The sequence below is a fragment of the Acipenser ruthenus genome, chromosome 7 (genome assembly GCF_902713425.1).
Source record: "Acipenser ruthenus chromosome 7, fAciRut3.2 maternal haplotype, whole genome shotgun sequence".
Lineage (NCBI taxonomy): Eukaryota > Metazoa > Chordata > Actinopteri > Acipenseriformes > Acipenseridae > Acipenser > Acipenser ruthenus.
In genome coordinates this window covers 16,515,206-16,530,942 of record NC_081195.1, presented here as the reverse complement: position 1 = coordinate 16,530,942, position 15,737 = coordinate 16,515,206, and the positions used below count along the sequence as shown (strand labels likewise).

At 38.8% G+C, this 15,737-nt stretch overlaps 1 protein-coding gene across 40 annotated transcripts in view; it reads left to right on the top strand.

Annotated features, from left to right (window-relative positions):
• Window positions 1–15,737, top strand: part of LOC117415415 (ankyrin-3-like) — a 271,787-nt gene that overhangs the window by 232,335 nt on the left and 23,715 nt on the right. For 29 of the 40 annotated variants that reach the window (XM_059026461.1, XM_059026472.1, XM_059026457.1 and 26 more), the window contains 7 exons: window positions 221–317; window positions 836–1,064; window positions 2,374–2,499; window positions 4,791–4,913; window positions 5,352–5,378; window positions 8,125–8,206; window positions 9,305–12,769. In XM_059026461.1, the coding sequence (XP_058882444.1) occupies window positions 221–317; window positions 836–1,064; window positions 2,374–2,499; window positions 4,791–4,913; window positions 5,352–5,378; window positions 8,125–8,206; window positions 9,305–12,769 (4,149 nt within the window). The remainder of the gene's footprint in view (window positions 1–220; window positions 318–835; window positions 1,065–2,373; window positions 2,500–4,790; window positions 4,914–5,351; window positions 5,379–8,124; window positions 8,207–9,304; window positions 12,770–15,737) is intronic. The other 11 variants (XM_059026486.1, XM_059026490.1, XM_059026489.1 and 8 more) reach the window with 5 other exon arrangements.

The window sequence follows — 15,737 nt, the reverse complement described above, 5'->3', positions numbered from 1 at the left end:
GCAAGGTCTTTATTTAGCAAAGGTCTGTTCCCCACCATTCTTCTACAGCACCCAGTCAGGGACACTAGTTTGATCTTTGTCTGCTGGGTGGAAACCAATAGACATGGTTTAAAATACTGCTCAACTTGGTCCAGATAGAAATCAGCCATTGATGCAAAAGAAAGGGATGATGTGTCAGTACTTGTTTAGTAAATCTTTTTTTGTTTGTTTTTGTTATCAGGGGGCACCTCACCAGCCCAGTGGGAAGATATTACTGGAACCACCCCACTGACGTTTGTGAATGAAAGCGTTTCTTTTACAACAAATGTTTCTGCCAGGTAAGCAAGCTGTAGTAAAAACAATGTAGTTGTGTCTTTCTGCTCTTCAAATAGTGCCCAAAGCAGGCAGAGAATTCTAAGAAAATAAGTTAGGAAATTACTCAATGTGATAGTTCACAAGGCAGCTGCATTTAGTACATATTTCCAGACTAATATCATTCAGCAAAGACCTGTAATTGACCTTTTGAGCAATGTAGTGTACAAATTCTGAGGTATTTAAGTACAGTAATTTATAGAAAAGAAAATGCTTAGGGTTATTTCTCCCAAGGGGTGATTCCATGGCATGTCTCTATATAGGATTTAGGTTTTGTGTCTGGAAAGATTTAAATAAAAAAATAAATGTTGTCATATGCTTTCTGACTTTACGCCAGTGTCTGTGCCAGAAACATCTGATATGATTTAATTTGCAAGTCTTGCTGTTGCTAGGCTGCAGTATGTTGTTGATATAAATAAAACATTTGAACCGTACAGTGTAAAACCAAAGGGAAAATAAATATTTCTTGTTTTGTTTCTTGTAGATTTTGGCTCGCAGACTGCCACCAAGTCCCAGAAACTGTTGGGCTAGCCACGCAGCTTTACAGAGAGTTAATCTGTGTTCCCTACATGGCCAAGTTTGTTGTATTTGCCAAAATGAACGATCCTGTAGAATCCCGCCTGCGATGCTTTTGCATGACGGATGACAAAGTGGACAAGACATTGGAACAGCAGGAGAACTTTGAAGAAGTTGCCAGAAGCAAAGACATTGAGGTGTGTTTACATAGGGCAGAAGTAGAGATTACTAACATGATACATTACTGAACCAGACAAATGTTAGATACATTTGCCATAGCACTGTCAACAGAGATCTGAGGCCTCTGTTGCCAGCTTTAGTGGGATTTGACATGAGAAGTCAGCAAGGTGCTTTAATACTCCTCTACAGACCTGAAGTTCAGTATAATTGAACCCTTTTCAGTGAAATTGGAGTTCTGTTCAACCATGTTATAGAAACATTACACCATATCACAATACAATGAGCTTCCAAGTGCATATAGGCAGCAGCATATAAAAATGATATTATTGCTTATATCACTGTAAACTACACGAGCAGACAGGATTAAAAAAAAAACCTTATATCAGCCCCTATTCTTAACTTTCAGGGCTGTTTTAAAGAATGTTGTGTTAAGGACTGTTTTTTTAAAGCCCATTTTGATGAATTAAATGAAGTTTGCCATTCATGAACCTGTTTTAGAGAGGGTTTATTAATTTATTCCAATTTTTCAATGAACTTTCTAAGCTCTAAATATGCTTATGAACTCTCTTCAAAACACATTCCTTAAAACAGTCCTGATGAACTTTAAGCCCTGGGAAGTGTATCAGAGATTTTCCTAGTTTGATTACGTGGGATGTACTGTGCTGACATTGTCTCCACTTCAGCTGGATTCGAGATGTAACAATGTCAGCAGGGTCTTTGTAAAAGTGTCTGACAACGTGAGAGTTAACCCTCTGAACCTTTAATTGAACTAAATATCCTCCAAATTATATCTCTAGAACATACAGTCTATAACACATGCCTTTTGTTTGAATTAAATGAATATAATGAAATTGCAATTTGGCGCAGTCCAAATAAAAAACGCCAATGAGGTTTAACAAGCACAACCACATAATTATCTGCTAATGACTCATCTCAAGAAAAGTTGCTATAGTAAATATTTGGTAACCTGTCAAGGTTTTTGCCAAGCTGCACATATTCGAATAACAGATGTTCTCAAAGCACTTGATTTGTAGTTATTATGCATTTTGTTTGGTTATCTCAAAGCCCTCTATGAGTCAGTTGGTGGCTATATTGAGTTAATGAAATACCACTTACCTGTATAGGTAGCCCATAGTGATAGTAATAGAATCTTGTTGTCCAACATTTGGTGCACCTTCTAAGTTTGTGTAAGTGTAAAGTGGCCAAATGCCTTTATTACTGTCTTTTACATTAATACATACCTTTAGTTTAATTCCTAGCCATATCATTAAAAGTGATTTTGAATGAGGTGGTTCGTTTTAATGGGTGTTTAATAATTTTTTACAGGTTCTGGAAGGAAAACCAATCTACGTCGATTGCTATGGCAATCTGGCTCCTTTGACTAAAGCAGGACAACAGCTGGTGTTTAATTTTTATGCGTTCAAGGAGAACAGACTGCCTTTCTGCGTAAAGGTAAAGCAGGGGGTGCATTGACTCAGTGTGGTTTCAGGTGTTCAATCCATCATTTCTCTGTCTAAATACATTGTTACTAGGTAATTAAATACTCCTGTCTTTATTTCAACATTTGGATTTATCACAGCTTCTCGATGACTTGTCACAGCATGCACAATATCTTCTTTTTGTCAGCCTCTTCATCCCGCGGTGCTCAGTTCAGAATCGGAGAGTCATGGATATGACCATTGATGTTTCCATCACTGTATTAAAACATTCATCAAACATACTGTGCATGATAATACTGTTAATATGAATAGAGGGAGTCAATGAATAAATGGCCAATTTTAGATGTATCCTTTTAATGAGCTTGCTAGAGATGCTATATTAACATTGATGCAGAAGGGCTGCTAACCACCTCCTTCAACTAAATGGCTTTACAATTTTGATTAACTTTGTAGCTAAGATATATCCCTGACTCTCGTTCCCATTATTTACAATCCACATGTATCCTATGCCTTTTTTAAACAGTAATCCTCACAAAGTGAATTGGATCAGCAGGTTCAATCTGAAATCCCTGGAATGGGCATGATATTGCTACTGCTTAGAGATACAAATAATAATATTACACAGGTCTAGAGACGTTATTGAATTATTTCCAATATTTAAAAAGGAACATCAGCAACTCTGTTTTATCCGATTTAAAAACGGGATGAAACTGATTTGTTTATGTTGTAATACAGTACTTGTGGTTGAAGATATTGAAAAAAGATTCTAGCCGAAACATTTGTCATTGTATTGACCAGTTATGGATGATTACTACTACGACTACTACTACTACTACTACTACTAATAATAATAATAATAATAATAATAATAGATACTGTTGCGTCATTGTATTCTATGGGCTGCAATTGCACTATTGCTGTTTTTGTGACACTTGTGTCACAGTTCTGTTCAGTTTTACTCTGAAACATAACTCCTTGGTGTCTACTACATGCTTTCATAATTTCACCTTCTGTGCACGAGAAACAGACCTTGTTTTAGCTGTAGGGACACAAGCTTGAAGCCAGCTTTCTGCTGTGTCACTCTGAGATATAATTAGACATTCCTGCAGCAGTATAAGGCCCTGTCCACACTCTGCCTTTAAACCGTATTAGTTGCCTTTAAACCAGCTTAAAAGTGCTAAATACAGTTAGCGTCTAAACTATGCAGCGTTTAATACCGTACTCGAGAACCGAACCCGAGACCACCTCAAGGGGGTAGTCTCGAGTCCAGTTCTAAATTAGATTGCATCAGGTAGTGCGGTTTGTCAGAAGTGTGGACGCTGTAATACAAACTACATTTTTTGTGTATCCTCCAATTTCCCCAAATGCTTTCTGATATGTTTTGGCATGTGGACATTACAAATACAGTAGTCAGAAAAGGCACCTGAAGGAGTTGAGAACGACTGTCAATACTGCTGTACAGTATACAATTTCTGAGGCTTGTTGTAAAATGGTAGATCATGGAGTGACGTGATCAGATGCCGAAATCAAGGCACAATGATATCTGGTGCGATGAAATCGGTCAAGGAATTACGCACACATTATGATAGGTGTACCTTGTATTTTTCAGAAACAAAGCCATAACATTCATGCTAAGAAGCGCTATGTCTTCCGTGAGCACAGGCTCCATATTTGCCGGACTGTAAACATAAAATACAGTGCATGGTGAGCTAATGTCATATTCAGTCCCACAGTCCATTGCGCTGCTAGGAACTGTAACCGGACTGTTTTAATAGTGTTTGCACACATTAAGCCTGACTAAACATGAGTGTGGACGCTTTGAGCTGGGTTAATTAAAACTTTTTTGAGTACGGTTCTCAAGATTGGTTATGCAGTGCGGACATGAAGCCTTTATTCTCAGAAAGTATATCTTCATCTTTGTCAAATCCAGTTTTCCACACGCATCTTTAAAAGGTTTTTGATGTAGCAGTTTGTAAGGTGATAAAGACCTACTTCACATAATTCCTGTGGAGTGGACATGACCCCTTGTTTCAATGGCAGTGTCATATCTATAATAAGAAGAAATGGTAGCACAAAGTCAGCTATAATAGCATTAGCCTATTGTTAGAATGGTACCACTGTGGTCACATTTGGTTTCACAATGGTATAAACCAAAATACCCGTCACAGTAGTACCATGGTATCAAATAATGGAATGGTAAAAAATGTTTTTGTACTTTTCTGTAAGTTACTATACCTTGATTGTCTACTAGTCAGAACAATCCAAGCTTCCTGTCTACTAAACCCTTTCATTTTACTCTCTCAGGTACGAGACAATAGTCAAGAGCCATGCGGGCGATTATCGTTCCTAAAAGAGACGAAAATCACAAAAGGAGTACCCCAGGCAGCGGTCTGCAACTTAAATATTACACTGCCAGCCCACAAGAAGGTATGTTGAAATGTTATTTATCTGAGTCTCATATCACACTGTACATTGTCTTGTCATCCCAGAAAAAGGAATTTAAAAAAATTAAATACACTAGACTACGTGAACGTGACTTTTATCTGTTTGTAGCGTTGGTTCCTGTTTTCTTGTTTCGTCCTAATGCATTTTCTTTCGTACTGGGTCTTTTGGTCCTGTAGCTCTTGCTTTGGCTGATGGTCCATAGGCTTACTGCACGTAGTGATTTATTTTTTTTTAATTCCTGTGTTTACTTTGCAATAAATGTTTGGTTCTTTTTTTCTTTCGTTGCTGGCTGTGGGTTTGTTTAACAAGCTTACACATTGCGTGCTTTCAACTTGGCCTTTTTCATATCCTGATACTTCTTTTCCCTGCTGTCCATTATGTTATGCCCTTTCTCTGCAATGCATCTTGGGAAACCAAAAGGAAACCGAGTCAGATCAAGACGATGAGGTAATTTATAAATATTGCATTCATGATTTGCTGTGTGGGTTTTCTTTTTTTTCCTTTTAAAAGTGTGGTACATAATAGGGATAATAGCCATGGCTTTTAAAATCAATTATTTCGTACCACCACATCTTTTCAAATGCCTTATCATTTTGCTGTGGTTTATTCAGGTATCCAGATTATATTTATCTTGCCACCAGACTATAAATTTACTTCCTGTGTTTCCTGGGAGGAAGGAAGGGGATTTATACCGTAGAGGCAGATTACATGATCTTTACTTAAGTCAAAGGAAAAAGCCTTTAGCAAAATCATTAGGGATTATGGTTATTACTAGAGCCCCGTGTTTTTCGCAAATACGAAATAACACGAAATAACACAAAATGTAACATAAAAAATGAAATAAAACGAAATGCAAATATAAAAAGAAATAACACGAAAAATCATTATAAAACAGACATAGAGTGACATAAATAAATACTTGTAAGCGTAGTTGTCTAGAGTCAGACGTTACCATAGACACGGTCTGAAGGGAAACAGAAGCTCTGACTGGCACTTGTGCAGATGTATAATTTGAAGTGAGTCGTTTGGGAATTAAAATTGTGACGGAAGAGAAGAAACGTTTGTTTCTAAAATGCCTAAACCACGCTAAACAATTACACAACGCTACAAAGAATTTGAGCATCAGGGGATGTGGTGCAGTGTGAGTCGAAAGATACCGTTGTTAAGCATCCTTAGCTGTTTATTGTTTTTGGGGAAAATATGGCTTGTTTGCTTGTACAGTATTTTGCATTAGTATGGTAATTATTTGTTTTATTTCAAGTGGTTCAAACTTTGCACTGGAGCAAATGCTGTTTTGGTTTTGAATACCGAGAAACCCCAAGCTTGTTGTATCCTGCTTCAGTGCAATGGGATTGAAATACAATTCCTATCGTTTTTTTTTTAATGGGTAGATTGCTGTATGTGCAATTATTATGACAGACCCACAATAGTAGGGCAGTGTAAATATATATATATATATATATTTTTATTTTACCTTATTGTATTTTTATAGAGGCATGGGCAGTATTTACTGTAAATAGGCATTTGGTTAAAAAGAGTGGGGGACTGTACGATACCGTTACTGTCGCTAATGAGAAATTATGGTAACTAAATTATTTTTCTGTACGAGGTCTGTTTCTCAGAATGTTTTAAAAAATCGGATAATTAATTTTAAAAAATATATGTAGTTAAAACATGATGTATACTATACTATTATTGATATACATCTGTTTGAGTTGTTTTATTAATGTTTATCTGTAATAAAACAACATTTGTGAAAAATAAAATGAAATAAAACGATATTTGTAAAAATAAAACAAAAAATTATAAAAAATAAAAAATAATTTCTAATTATTACTTTCTTAAAGTCATTAAGTTCTATAACTTGTGTAATTTTGAAATAAAGGATTACTAGGCATTACTAATTCTGCTATCTAACAATAATTCTGCTATTAATCAAAGTTACTTTGCAATATTATTATTATTTGTTTATTTAGCAGACGCTTATCCACGGCGACTTACAGAGACTAGGGTGTGTGAACTATGCAACAGCTGCAGAGTCACTTACAATTACGTCTCACCCGAAAGACGGAGCACAAGGAGGTTAAGTGACTTGCTCAGGGTCACACAATGAGTCAGTGGCTGAGGTGGGATTTGAACCGGGGACCTCCTGGTTACAAGCCCTTTTCTTAAACCACTGGACCACACAGCCTCCTAATAGATAGATTTAATTAATTCCTAGGTTCAGAACAGGATTTTCAGGGGAAAAAAGTATGTTATTAAAAGTCAGGAAAAACTGCTCTTGAGCGTTCTCGGCTTCTCTAATAAAAGTATATATATATACACAAAAACACATTTAAAGGTTTGTAAATAAAGAGCCCAATATTTCTGTGCTTGAAAATACATAAATATTAAATGGATAATGCCACCTGCCATCTAGTTTTCATATTTTCATTCCCTGCGCCTTAAAATTAGCATCATGCGTCTTTGTCCAGAGGGTTGACTTGTCCAAAGGGTTGACTTGATCTAGCTATTCACCACTGGGATAAGCATTGCATAGCTTGGGGAATCAACTACAGTAGGATTGCATCAATATTATCCCAGTATTGCAACACATGGAAACTCCCTTTTACTGTAAAATGCTCAAATAAAATAATTCAAGGTATAGGTTGTTTGAATCACACCCATATTTCTCCCTGGACAATATTTTTCGAGACCTTTACTCCAAAAACCGGTAATTAAGGTGCTTAACTGTGTTTCCTTAGAAGCAGCAGAAAAAGGTTACGTTAGTTTAGAAACTCTAAAATAAATGTTGTCAAACTCAAAAGACAAGTGTTGAGTGGCCAGATTAAAGGCAGCAGTGTGGAGTAGTGGTTAGGGCTTTGGACTCTTGACCAGAGGGTTGTGGGTTCAATCCCCAGTGGGGGACGCTGCTGTTGTACCCTTGAGCAAGGTACTTCACCTAGATTGCTCCAGTAAAAACCCAACTGTATAAATGGGTAATTGTATGTAAAAATAATGTGAAATAATGTATAATGTGATATGTTGTAACAATTGTAAGTCGCCCTGGATAAGGGTGTCTGCTAAGAAATAAATAATAATAATAATAATAATAATAACTACCAGTAATTACAGCTTGTAACGTGCATTTAGGATTTATGTCTGTTTTGGTTAATAAAAACCCTACATATTTTTCATGTTTATTGTTTTGCAGGCTGAAAAACCAGAAAGACGTCATACCTTTGCATCTTTAGCCTTACGTAAGCGCTACAGCTATCTGGCTGAGCCTGGAATGAGTGAGTGTAAAAAGTTAACTAACCATTACTAATTGTTTACAATAAATGCCTGATAAAAGTAAATCTGCTAAAAATACTGTATATAAATATTTATATACTGTATGTTCTCTGCATAAATTTACCATCCATAATATGTAAGTTCACATGCCTGACATGGTATACTGCATGCTTTTGTGGGTTGCTGTGCTTGCACACTTTTTTTATGTTTCTGTTATCCCATTTGTGAAGGAATTGTCCTAAGTTCTAATGCAACATTCATAGCATATTTTACTTTGATGGAATTAACAACAACGTTAATAATAAAACACTAAAAGTAAAAGTAAAATTCCTTTTTTGTTATTATATATTTTACCTTATGTTCAAAACTCCTTGCTCTTATTGGCTTTGTGATTGTGCAGCATTACTTTCTTTTTTTACAAAAAGTGCATGGAAGATTGAGAATTGCCTTTCTTCCTATTGTTTCACAGTTTGCACATCAAATGCCTGTCACTAGAGGTATTCGATCTTGAATGAAATAGCTAATATGGATTTAAACCTAGTTATTTGAACCTGTGTTTTGCCATAATATACTTTTCTTTAATACAGGTACAGGGGTGTTTTTTATAGGTTTTTTTTTCTGTTGTCAGAACAACAAAATTAAAAGCAACGATAAACCGACAGCCAAGCATATAAAAGACACGTTCATAAAATGAGACTGTATGAGATTTAGTAAAACAGCACATCAAAAGTCAATAGAGTAGAGTTTTGTTGTCGTTGTTGTTGTTGTTGTTGTTGAGCATTTGGGTTTTGTGTGTCTTGCCATTTTTCAGTTTTGTTTCTCATTGTCTTGCCCATTGCTTCAGTTGCGTCCGCTTCGTTGTGCTTATGGTTTCTTTTTGTTGTATTTTTACACTGGACCATGGATCGCAAGGATTGTCGCTTTTATTTTCTCCTTCAGTTTTATCTCATCCTGTTTCCATTTCAAAAATCTCATGTAAATGTATTTTTATTCCTCTTTTGATGATGCAACGTTCACTGACCAACTTTTTTTTTCTCTGGTCTCTCTGTTTTTCAATCATTTCTGTTGATTTTCTGTTGGATTTTAATTTGATTATAAAGAAACAGTTGACCGAAGTGCAGGACCAGCAAGAACACTGCCTGCTGCTTACGCTTACAAACCTGTCTTTTCAACACGATCTTACCAGGCATGGTCAACTGCTCCAATTACCGTACCTGTGCAAGCGAAATCTGGATTCACATCCTTATCCAGCTCCTCTTCAAACACTCCATCTGCTTCGCCATTAAAGTCGGTCTGGTCTATTTCTTCAGCATCTCCAATCAAGTCCACATTCGGAGCTTCTACTGCATCTTCAGATATAGCATCTCCAATCAGGTCATTTAGATCAATGTCCTCACCAATAAAGACTGTAGTGCAGCAAGCCCAGTACCCTGTTCAGATGTCTACTACTTCAATGTCTTCGCCTGGCAAATCCTCATTAGTGTCAGAAGCTGCCTCTGTAAAAGGACTTGCTTCTTCACTTTCTTCAAGGACTTCCCCAGTCGTTACAGCAGGGTCTTTACTAGAAAGATCCTCAATCACTATGACCCCACCAGCTTCCCCTAAATCCACAGTTAACATGTATGCTTCAACATTGCCATTTAAATCAGTTATGACTTCTGCAGCACCTATCACATCTTCCACTATAAAGTCAATATCTGCCTTATCTTCAATGAAATCCACAGCAGATACCGCTGGTGCTAAAGGAACGCTGACTTCCTCGCTGTCCTCTCCAGCTAAGTGTGCTGTAGCATCTACTGGAACAATGCTGCTTAATGGATCAGTTTCACCAGTTAAATACCCATCATCCTCAGCGACTATTTTAATCTCTGGAGTTACTTGTAGTTTGCAAGAAAAGATACACACAACAACACAAGCCGCAACCACAAGTGTCAGTGCTGCTATTGATGAAGTAGAAAAAACGTTTACTTCTGCCACTGCATCTGCCTATGCTCCTCTGAAATGCATGTCCTCTTCCACTTCCTCAGCTTTCCAGTCTGCCAGAGCTCCAGCAGCAAGTTCCTTGTATGCCTCTTTGCTATCAGCTTCTTCTGCAACAGCATCTGTAACGTCTGCAACGATTACTGTACCAGTATATTCAGTTGTGAATGTTCTATCGGAACCCCAATTAAAAAAACTGCCAGAGACATCTGTAACAAAATCAGCAGCTGCACTATTGTCACCTATTAAGACACAGCCCACAGAGGCACGAACACAGTCTTCCTTTTCAAGGACTTTGTCCCCAATTAAATCCTCCTTATTCATTTCCACCGCAGCACCTAAATCAACCACTGCATCCACTTTATCATCAAGTCAGGAAATACTGAAAGATGTCGCTGATATGAAGGAGGATCTGATAAGAATGACTGCTATATTGCAGACAGATTCCTCCACGGCTAGTAAAAACGTCCACCCTGACGCGCCTAAGGAACCTAAAATGGAAGATGAGGAGCCATTTAGAATTGTTGAAAAGGTCAAGGAAGACCTTGTTAAAGTCAGTGAGATCCTTAAGAAGGATGTGACGTTTGTTGATAATAAAGACTCCTCTAAAGAGAACTCGCCAGAAGAAGACTGGGTTGAGTTTTCTAAAGATGAAATAGAGGAAGCCCAACAGAATGCCAGGCAATGTCTTCCAAGCTATGAGACAGAAACCACTCAAGCGAAAACCAAATCCATTTCTGATAAAGACTTTAACTTATCAAGGGTAGTTGATTATTTGACAAATGACATTGGTGCTAGCTCTCTCTCAAAAATGTCAGACATTAAATATAGATACGATGAAGTAAAGAAAGAGGGGGAAGAAAAGCAGAAACGTATTCTAAAACCTGCTATGGCTTTGCAAGAACACAAGCTTAAAATGCCACCCTCAAGTATGCGTTCTTCTGCTTCTGAGAAAGAATTATGCAAACTTGCAGATACCATCTATGGAATAGATGCAATATTAGAGTCTCCTGATGACTTTTCGCAACACGACCAAGACAAGAGCCCGCTGTCAGACAGTGGCTTTGAAACCAGAAGTGAAAAGACCCCATCAGCACCACAAAGTGCCGAGAGCACTGGACCCAAACCATTATTTCATGACATGCCCATTCCCCCTGTTATTACAGAAACACGAACTGAGGTAGTCCATGTTATAAGAAGCTATGAGCCCTCCTCAGATGAAACTCAGGAACCCCAAACAGAGGTAGCGGGACCATCGAAAACACCTTCTATGTTTGCAGAATCTGAACAAAAGCAAATTGGATCTATAAAAGACAAAGTTAAGGTTTTTCAGATGAAAGTTAATTCTGAGGAGGATGACCACAAATGTGTTGTAAGCAAGGGCATGTGTGTTAAAGAAGAGACTCATATTACAACCACCACCCGAATGGTTTACCATAAGTCCCCCTGCAAAGAAAATAGTTCTGAAAGGATTGAGGAAACCATGTCTGTCAGGGACATTATGAAAGCATTTCAGTCAGGTAGAGACCCCTCCAAAGAGCTTGCTGGTCTATTCGAACACAGGGCTGGTGCTGAATCCCCCAAGGGTGCTGAAACAACACAGAGGTATACTGAAAAAGACACATCAGCAAAACCCAAGATAGAAAGAATAATCGAGGTTCATATTGAAAAAGGTAACAAGGCTGAACCAACTGAAGTCATCATAAGGGAAACAAAAAAGCACCCTGAGAAAGAACGGTATGTTTATCAGAGAGACCCATTGCATGGAGATCAGGGGTTAAAAGAGATGACAGACAAACTAGATGCAGATGAAGAAGCCCAACAGGAAGAGGAGGAGCTTACAGCAGAGGAATCTCTTCCTTCCTATTTAGAATCTTCCAGAGTAAACACGCCTGTCTCCCAGGAAGAAGACAGTCGACCTAGTTCAGCACAGCTCATGTCGGATGATTCTTATAAAACATTAAAGCTATTAAGCCAACACTCTGTAGAATACCATGACGATGAACTATCGGAGTTAAGGGGAGAGTCGTACAGTTTTGCTGAAAAAATGCTTCTATCTGAAAAGTTAGACATATCTCGTTCCGACACAGAGGACTCTATGACTGACCAGACACATGCTCGTAGTTCAGAGTTGCAGGGAGCTGAGAGGCAATACAGTGAAAAAATGCCCTCAGCTTCCAAGAAGGAATTCCTGTTAAAGTCCTCAACACCAGGGAATGGAGCAGGGAAAATGACTAACCAAGATGACCAATACGACAAGCTCACGGTCCTGCACTATACTGCAGAGCCAGGTAGTCCAAAGCATGCACTGTGGATGCGTTTCACTGAAGATAGACTTGACAGAGGTAGAGAAAAACTCATATATGAAGACAGAGTAGATCGGACTGTTAAAGAAGCAGAAGAGAAGCTGACTGAGGTTTCTCAGTTTTTTCGTGACAAAACAGAGAAACTTAATGATGAGCTCCAGTCTCCAGAGAAGAAGCCAAAAAAGAGAGAAGCCAGGGAAACCAGGTCGGGCCCCAGCTCTACCAGCAGTAGCCCTGAAAAGATGCAGCTTAATGATGCAGGAGCCAAAGAGGAGTGGGGTAAGGCCAGGCTAAGAGAGCAATCTGTGGGGAAATTGTTTGGCAGCAGCTCTGATGAAAGGAAATGCAGTAGCTTGCCAAACAGCCCCGAAAGGCGAGTATTTTCACGGTTTACAGAAGAGAAAAAGAAACAGGAGGCAGATAGTGTTTCGCAAAGCAAAGCAGGTGAGGCTTCCCAGCCTTTTCAGCTCAAACAATCAAAAGTGAGCTCCGTAAGACTAAAATTTGAACCAGATCAGTTTCAGCAGGTGCAGCATCAAGAAAAAGGTCCACAATTGGGGCAGTCAAAAACCCCAGTGAAAAAGCTGCAAGAGAGCAAACTTCCAGTGTATCATACACAGTTGTATGGTAGAGACAAAAATATGCTGAAATCAACAGATAACACAGATGAAAAGGCTACTCGAAATAAAGAAACAGACAGTTTAAAAGAAAAACCTTCCCCTGCACAAGGTTGTGATGACTTTATGGTAGAAATGTCTTCTCCAGTGGCTCAGAAACTAACAAGGGAGAACCTGCCTCAGAAAGCCATGTCTGAAATTACTTTTGTGAAACATACGCAAGGTGTTAATGGCAAAGACCTTGATTCACAAACAAATGCAGATAGGGAAAAAAAGATTTTCAGGACTTGGGAAAGCCCTGGAAATTTGAACCGTAAGGCACAGAATGAAAAACTTACACATACCCTTGTACAGGATACATTAAAAGATAGCAGTGACAATGATAGTAAGGAACCTGAAAAACACCAAGTGGTTTCAGTCACAGAAAAAGTGAGACAATTTTCAAAAAATGGGTCTCCGATTAAGGAGGCTATAGTAACGTCTCCTTCAAAGAAAATAAACTACACAGAGCTTGTCATTCAGGAAGAAGATGACAACACCAGAACTTTAAAGAAAAAGACAGAATCAAGTCCATCGCAGATCCCAGTTAGAATGTCGGAAAGCAATGGCAATCAAACCAAAAGGCCAAAGCCAGAATCGTTAATCAAGCCCTCAGACAGAAGTGGTTCACAAATACCAGCTCTAGCAAAAAACAGGTTTCAAACTAGCAATGAAAGGAGTCTATCTACAGATGAGATGGAATCATCTGCAAGCAGATCTCCAGATTCTTTAGAATGTAGTCTCTGCTCGGTAGAATACATAGAAAAAGTAGATCCTTTAGTAACTGCAGAAAACTTCAATGAGATTAAGAATTTACCTGTTTATGTTAGTATTGTCCAAGTAGGAAAACAATATGAAAAGGAAACTACAAATGGGCAACTGAAAATAGTTAGTCATGAAAGCAGGACTGTGCAGGAGAGGGGGGGATTTTATACAGTAAAACAAAAACAGCCTCCTTCTCCTCAAGGTAGTCCAGAAGATGATACTTTGGAGCAAGTCTCTTTTTTGGACAGTTCTGGAAAGAGTCCACTGACACCTGAAACACCTAGTTCTGAGGAGGTGAGCTATGATCTCACCTCCAGAACTCCTGATTCGCTTATAGGATTTATACCAGGTAAACCTAGTCCTATTCCAGAAGTGTCTGAAGAATCAGAGGAGGAAGAACCTTGCAAGGCTTTTTCATTTAAGGAATCTCCACCAGAAAGGACCAAATCTTCTACCTCAGTGCCCACAAACGGAAGTAAGGAATCTGGAAAAACAACAAAAGATAAGCGAATTGCTTACATTGAGTTTCCTCCACCCCCTCCACTAGATTCGGAACAATCGGAGGCAGAAAAAAAGGGGTCCCACCGTTCCACTGACACTGAGACAGAAATGATAGAAGTCAACCTCCAAGAAGAACATGACAAGCACCTTTTAGCTGAACCAATTATAAGAGTTCAGCCTCCATCTCCTCTTCCTCCGGGAGCTGACGATAGTGACTCAAGTGACGATGAATCTGTCTTTCACCCAATTCCATTTAGGAAGTACACCTTCAAGATCAAGGAGGATGAAGAGGAGCACCAAGCTATAGCTAAAGCTAAGAAAATAGAGCAAAATGGAAACTATAAAGAATCTGATGCCAACGGTGGCGGGAAAGGGGATGATTTTGAGTGTGAACAAAATGGGAATGACCAATCGATAACCGACTGTTCAATCGCAACCACAGCAGAGTTTTCACACGACACAGATGCCACAGAAATTGACTCTCTGGATGGCTATGACCTACAAGATGAAGATGATGGCTTGAGTGAACAAGACCTGAAACCGGCAAAAGAGGGTAAAATAGATGTCTGGGCCTCAGAAGGGATGCTGAAGTCAAGTGATCGCTCCTTTAGCCAAAGTAAGCTTGAAGTCATTGAAGAAGAAGGTAAGGTAGCAAACGAGGATGACAAAAAAGGTACAAAAAGTATTTTTTCGGACAAGAAATCTGAAGATGCGACATACGCCAATGGCCAGGATTTCACCTTGGAAGGAAGACCCCCTGAAAGACATGGCTTTGCTGATACTTACTTTAGTTACAAGTTGGAGGAAGAGTTTGCAACCCCGTTCAAAACCGTTGCAACAAAAAGCCTAGACTTCGATCCATGGTCGAGCAAAGGAGGCGAGGATGAAGTCTTTGACACTAGGATTAAAGATGATGATTCCAAGCCTTTTGGTTTAGCTGTAGAGGACAAGTCTCAAGCAACAACACCAGACTCGACCCCTGCCAGAACCCCAACCGATGAAAGTACGCCAACTAGCGAGCCTAATCCCTTCCCATTTCACGAAGGGAAGATGTTTGAGATGACTCGCAGTGGTGCAATTGACATGAGCAAGAGGGATTTTGTTGAAGAAAGGCTTCAGTTTTTTCAGATTGGTGAGCATACTTCTGAACGGAAGTCAAAGGGGGACAAAGGGGATGGGGTTAAAATGACAGGTGTAGCCACTACACAACCACAGTCATGGGAAACAACTAAAGAAATAAAGGTAGATGCTCCCATAAAAATTATAACAACTGAGGTTGTGCTTATCCAGACTAGCACTGAGTGCCTGGACACATCGTCAGGCAG